This window comes from Populus trichocarpa, chromosome 13 (genome assembly GCF_000002775.5).
Source record: "Populus trichocarpa isolate Nisqually-1 chromosome 13, P.trichocarpa_v4.1, whole genome shotgun sequence".
Taxonomy (NCBI): domain Eukaryota; kingdom Viridiplantae; phylum Streptophyta; class Magnoliopsida; order Malpighiales; family Salicaceae; genus Populus; species Populus trichocarpa.
Genome location: NC_037297.2, coordinates 12,809,496 through 12,816,449, shown reverse-complemented (window position 1 = coordinate 12,816,449; position 6,954 = coordinate 12,809,496). Strand labels below are relative to the sequence as shown.

The 6,954-nt window shown below is 34.6% G+C and overlaps 1 protein-coding gene across 1 annotated transcript; it reads left to right on the top strand.

The window, feature by feature from the left end:
* Positions 1–2,765: 2,765 nt before the first annotated feature.
* Positions 2,766–4,618, top strand: LOC18104524 (3-ketoacyl-CoA synthase 19). The gene has a single exon (XM_006376301.3). The coding sequence runs from the start codon at positions 2,837–2,839 to the stop codon at positions 4,241–4,243; it is 1,407 nt and encodes a 468-aa protein (XP_006376363.1). The 5' UTR covers positions 2,766–2,836; the 3' UTR covers positions 4,244–4,618.
* Positions 4,619–6,954: the final 2,336 nt, after the last annotated feature.

Here is a 6,954-nt window from a genome sequence, read left to right as displayed (position 1 = left end):
ATAACCCATTTTTGGGTTATTCCCCAATTCATATTTTTTCTCTCTTCAAAAGATACAAAAAAATCAAAAAATATTATAAAAAAATATAACAGTGAAAAGAGGATGTCAAAGCGCCTTAAAAATGATTAAAAATTGGTTGAGGAGGTTCAAAATTACAAAGATTAAAATTTGATAGTATTTTGTGGACTGATGAGAGCCCTGTTGACAAAGAAAATTCAATTTGAGGAATAAAAGTCCAAAATCAGATGTTTATGGACTCAATTAAATTTTATTGAAGGTTTAATTGAATTTATGGAAGGTTTGATTGCAAGAAAAATTGATTTTGAAGTCAATTTAGGCTTTAATGGGAAGAAATTAAAGTTCTAGGGTCAAATTATAATTTTTGAGACTTAATTTGATCAAATCAGGGGCTTAATTGCATAAATATTGAAGTTTGATAGCAAATTAGGGACTTATTTGAAGAAATCTGAAACCAATGACCAAAATAAAAAACATGCGTAAATAGAGGGGCTGCAATTAAACCGAATCAAATGCCAAATTGAATAAATTAGAAGTTTATTGATCAATTAAGGGTCAAATTGTATAAATTCAAGACCAAGGACCAAAGTGAAAAAGGCGGCCAACTTCAGGGCCGCTGTTTGATTTTTGGCAGGGATGCAATTGCATTGATTTTGTAATCAAAATTGCAATTGAGGACTTGATTGAACAAATTACAAATTGAGGACCAATGTGAACTCTGACACGTTTTTGCCGCCTTTTCCTTTTAAATGAAACGGCGTGTTTTGTCCGAAATGGCGTGTTTTGTCCAAAACAACGCCATTTCATACACTGTTCATATAAAAAAAAAAGAAGCCCGAAACGGTGCCATTTTGAACGGCACTGTGAGTCTTCTTCTTCCCCTGGACACGCGAAACAGGGGAAAAATATTTTTTTCTTCCTTTGTTTTCTCTGACTTCTCTTCCTCTAAAGCATCAAAAAGACGCCGACCAAGGACCCCTACTTGCCCAAAACTTTCCACGTGTTGGAGGGGTGGCAGCATAGTGGCCACCCCGTCCTCTTTCTCCCCTGTTTTTTGCCTATATAAACAGGGGAGCACAAGAGCAGGGGGAGAACACAACAAAGGAGAGAAGAGAAAAGGAGAGAGGAGAAGAAAGAGGGGGAGAACGAAAAGCAGAAAAGAGAGAAAATAGGAGGAGAAAAGGAAAGGAAAAACAGAGGAGGGAGAGGAAGAAGAAAGAGAAGCACCGCAGGCCACCACAGTCCCCTACCGCAATGACAGCACCCCCACCGTCAGCACCGCGAGCAACTGGTCGACGTCCGGTTAGTTACACCCACCGTTACGTTTCTTCTCCGGTCACCCTCTGATGTTCATGCTGCATGTGAAAAGTGGAGGGTGATCCACTATTCATTTTTCTTTCTTCGTTGGGTTGAGCCCAACCCATGCATTTGGGCCGGGTTCGGCCCAGCCGACAGAATTGGGCCGGATCCGGTCCAATTCAAGAAAGAAAAAATTTTATTTTTATTTTTAAAATTTTATGACTTTTTCATCTTTTGCTATATGTTTTTTTGCTTAATATCGGTATGTATTTTATTTCGAAAAAAATACGAATCCGGTATTAAAATATCCGGTTTTCGTCAAAACGTCCAAAAATACAAAAAAAATTGAAAAAAGAAAAAAATATTTTTGTGCATACGACCAAGTGTCTCAAAGCTAAAAAATCATATTGTGTTTTTCATATACTATAAAAAATATTTTAGCATGCATTTTGGCTTTAATAACTAGTTTATTAAAGTCAAGAGAACATTGGCTAAAATTTCAAAAACAACAAAAATTTTATTTTGTTTGTCTTTTAGTATCCGGGGTACGACATTACACGTAATACGTATTCTGGATATTAAATTTTTTTTTTCGAACGCTATAATGGTTAGGTTTTTACCCCATTAAGATAAGAACCTCCTTATTAAGGAGAACTTTTCTTGAACTATAGACAAACCAACAATTAGAAAATGCAATAAGACCATAGTTTTTTATCAGACATTAAAACAATGCAGCTTACCTTAGGTAGGACGTATTTTGGGTGCTAATATCTTCCCTTTACGCAACCAGTCTCCGTACCCGATCTCTGAAACCAGTTAGGGTTTCTAGTGACCAGAATATTAGGTGGCAACTCCCATTCAAAATTTCCACTGATTAGAGACCACATTCATTTTACCTGAGAGTATTGGACGATCGCTGTAATGCCGCACACGTGCGACAAAGACAAAAAAAAACTTCCAGCAAGATCAATTTTTGTGAACTTCAAAGGGTACCAATGTAATTTTATTATATAAATAAATAAGAAAAGATACAGAAAACCTTGAACGAAAGGCCAAATTTTTTAACTCTTCATGGAAAAGGAGAATTTTGACTGTATATTTTTAAAGGTAAATGATAAAATTACCCAAAATCAATTTACAAATGATATTTATATAAAAAACAACTTTACCTTTGCTACCGACGCAAATATTGAGTGCAATAAAGGGAAAATAAACATTATAGTTTTTGAATCCACATTAATTCTCCTCCACAAGTATGAGGCCTTTTAGGTTTTTTTTTTTTTTTTAATATACTGCCCCCACCTATTTTGAAATTTCTGACAAGGACTTTGGCCAACGTTATACTGTGTAATCAATTTTTTTGAGGAAACATTATCTAATGCTTGCATGTGCACATGCCGCGCATGTAACCCGTTCTCTAGTATAAGAGTACGACCATAGTTGTAGTGCTGATCATAAACTCCCTCATAAAAGTCTCTGTGTCTCTTGAAACCCAATCTGTAGCCTATCTTTTCTTGTTATGGAGTTGTTCTTGGCAATGCTTCCACTATTATTGTGGTATATTATCTTCAACCTTTTTAAGTTGGGATACCAAAAGAAAGACCACTGTTGCTATATGCTAAGCTATCAGTGCCATAAAGCCACTGAGGACCAAAAGCTCGATACTGGATCCTGTGCTAAAATTGTTACCCGAAACAAGAATCTGGGAATAGAAGAATACAGGTTTCTTTTAAGAACTATGGTTAGTTCTGGCATCGGTGAACAAACTTATTGCCCAAAAAATATCATAGAGGGAAGAGAGGAATCTGCAACTCATATGGATGCTGTTTCGGAGATGGATGGTATCATTTTTCATACCCTTGATAAGCTCTTTGCTAAGACAGGAGTTTCTCCATCAGAAATCGACATTATTGTCTCTTCAGTCTCTTTGTTCTCACCAGTTCCCTCACTAACAGCTCGAGTAATAAACCATTACAAGATGAGGGAGGACATCAAAGCATTTAATCTCTCTGGAATGGGTTGCAGTGCAAGTGTAGTAGCCGTTGATTTGGTTAAGCAATTGTTCAAGACATATAAGAATTCACTTGCAATCGTCGTGAGCACAGAATCCATGGGTCCAAATTGGTATTCTGGCAAAGACAAGTCCATGATGCTCTCCAACATTCTTTTTCGTACCGGGGGCTGCTCCATGCTCTTAACAAATAATAGAGCTTTGAAGCATAAAGCCCTCTTGGAATTGACTTGTTCTGTACGCACACATATCGGCTCTAATGATGAAGCATACAGCAGCTGCATCCAAGTAGAAGATGACCTTGGCCACAAAGGCTTTCGGCTCACCAGAGATCTACCTAAAGCTGGTGCTAAAGCTTTAACCATGAATCTCCGAGTTCTTCTTCCTAAAGTTTTACCACTGTCAGAATTGCTCCGCTACAAAATAAGTTACTATCGAAACAAAATAATGAAGAGACCAACTTCTAAGGCTGCAGGACCTGGTTTGGATCTCAGGTCTGGAATCGACCACTTTTGTGTGCACCCTGGTGGGCGGGCAATTATTGATGAGGTTGGTAAGAGTTTAGCACTCAACGATTATGATCTCGAACCAGCTAGAATGGCACTTTATCGGTTTGGAAATACATCATCCGGCGGCCTGTGGTATGTTTTAGGTTACATGGAGGCCAAGAAAAGGCTCAAGAAGGGTGATAAAATACTAATGATCAGCCTTGGGGCAGGTTTTAAGTGCAACAATTGTGTGTGGAAAGTTATGAAGGACTTGGAGGACACAAATGTCTGGCAAGACTGCATAGATCAATACCCTCCAAAAACCATAGACAACCCTTTCTCTGAGAAGTTTGATTGGATCAATGATGAAAGCATGAATTTCGCCAGGATTGAAGATTTCCTACCACAAATCCAGTTGTTAGCATAATTATTATATGGTCTGTGAAGTTTGATTTGATCAGTGATGAAAGCATGAATTTCTCCGGGCGTTAAGATTACATGCCATAAGATGATACATCCAGTTACTAGCATAATTATATGGTCTCATGCTGGGGCTTTAAATTAATCAGTCTTAAGATCGACCTTCCTTTCAGCCTCTCCATACGTGTGAAGTATTGCGTGGAAGTAAATTAGGTATAATATTGATGTTGCCCATATTTTTGCAAATAAAATATGGTCTTGTAATATATGTTACAATAATCTGTGTGAAAGAATACCGATGTATTGAATAAGCTTCTGTCACGTCCTTTGTACCTGTACTAAGTTTTCGTGATCTCTATATAAACCTAGTTATTTATAATTAGTGTACCTTCATGCATCACATTTGGATTCTCGATTGAATTATTACGATAGAATATTGAAGTCTTTCTCCCTTTTTGTTTCTTATGATCTTTCTTGATCGAGATGGGCTCAACCTCTGTACATGGTTTTGTGGGATCTTTCTCCCTTTTTGTTTCTTATGATCTTTCTTGATCGAGATGGGCTCAACCTCTGTACATGGTTTATGGGATCTTTCTCCCTTTCGAGATGTGATGAAGTTAGTAGATGATTCTATATTCTGGTGCTGATATATATGATTTCGTACACAGCTCATGGGCACGTGGTCATTCCTTTGTCGATGCCTTTGATGTGCCGTGACTTGCTCATATGTATGCTATTTGGTTCTATGTTCATGCTAGGCTACTTCCAGAATGGTGTTCTACTACCTTTTTCATGTTCCTTTGCTCTTCCAAGGTGCATGCCATTTTCAACTTCTGGTGTAGTTTTTTGCCGCATTAATTCTCGTGTTCTGACAAATTTGGGAACTGCTTATTTGTGGAACATGCTTCCTAGCTAGACATACAAATCTTGCTCTAGACCATCTTTTTCTCTGGATCATCTTGTCTTGATGCTGCCACCTACTCTGAGAATTTGTACTTTCGCAGCTAGAAGTTTTGTATGCTTCCATTTCATTATGTTTATCTTTTTAGCTAGCTTTGATGGCTAATATTGATCATGTGTTCATCTGGCTTTTGTTCTCTTGTCTTTATGTGTTGTGGCCGCTTTAAAGGGGAATGAGAAGGCTGATCACATGTGACTCTTAAATATTTCCACACCTTCTGACTCTGTGGAAACGATGCAGCGATTATTATTTTTTAAAATATTTTTTATTTAAAAATATATTAAAATAATATTTTTTTATTTTTAAAAATTATTTTTAATATTAACATATTAAATAATCTAAAAATATCAAAAAATATTAATTTGAAATAAAAATAAAATAAAAAAAATTAATTTTTTTCAAAAATACTTTTAAAATATAATAACAAACAGATAGAAACTTATTGATTAATCCATTTAATCAATAACTTAAGCCATGTTTGTTTTCCAGAAAGTAGTTTCCGGAAAACCACTTTCCAAAGTTTCCTGTGTTTGTTTGTCATTAGAAAAGGTGGTCAACGGAAAATACTTTCCGGTCAACGAAAAACACTTTCCAGTCAAAGGAAAATTTGACTTAGTTTCCAGGAAAGTGTTTTCCCTTTTGGCTGTGTTTGTTTTCCAGTTCCAAACTTTCATGTGTTTGTTTGCCATTAGAAAAGTTGGTCAACGGAAAACACTTTCCAGTTAAAGAAAAATTTGGCTTGGTTTTCAGGAAAGTGTTTTCCTGGAAAATTTGGGCGGAAAACACTTTCCGGAAGTTGTAAAAAATTTAGAAATGTCATTATTTGCTGATTATATCAAATTTGATCCTCAAACTTTTGATTGCTATATATATTTTGTTTTGAATATTTATTTTTTAATTTCATCTCTTAAAATTTAATTTTTATATTAACTTTGGTCCTTATTTTTATAATTGCTATTTGCTTTTTCCTTATCATTTTTTTATTGAAAATTTTTATCTATCAAATTTGGTTCTCATTCTTTTGATTGTTACTTATTTTATTTGAAATAATTTATGAAATGTTAATTATTATTATTTTAATTTCTTCATCTTTTAAATTTTTTATTTTTTATTTGATCTTTATTATTTTGATTATTATTTATTTTATCTGAGATAATTTATGAAATTATAATTTTTTTCAATTTCATTCTCATTCAACTTTTTAATTTGTAAGATTTATTTCTCATTATTTTAATAAACTTGAAAAAAATAAAACATTAATAAGTTATTTTTTAGCTCATTTTCCATAACATAACCAAACACTGGAAAGTGTTTTCCAACTTATTTTTCATTACATTACCAAACATCGGAAAATACTTTTCCGGAATTCACTTTAAAAAAAAAAACTACTTTCCAGCAAACAAACGGGACTTAAATTCTAGCCGAGTCAGATTTTATTTTGAATTAATTCAAAAATTTACTAAAACTAATCCTCCCTTCATCACACATTCTCTGACATTCCGTGGCAAGGGACAGTTTGTTCACAATATTCTCTCTTTTCACTTGAAACCTCACCTCTCACAATTACAAGGACCTAGTCCTTGTGTACTAGACTGATACATTACATGGACAGTTGCAGCAATTCATTTTATTTTTATTACCATGTTCGCGGAAAATTTATGAAACTTGAATTAACAACTTTTTTTAAATAAATTCAGAAATTATCAGTTAAATTATACTTTATTTTCGTTTATATATATGAACAACGGGATTCTAAT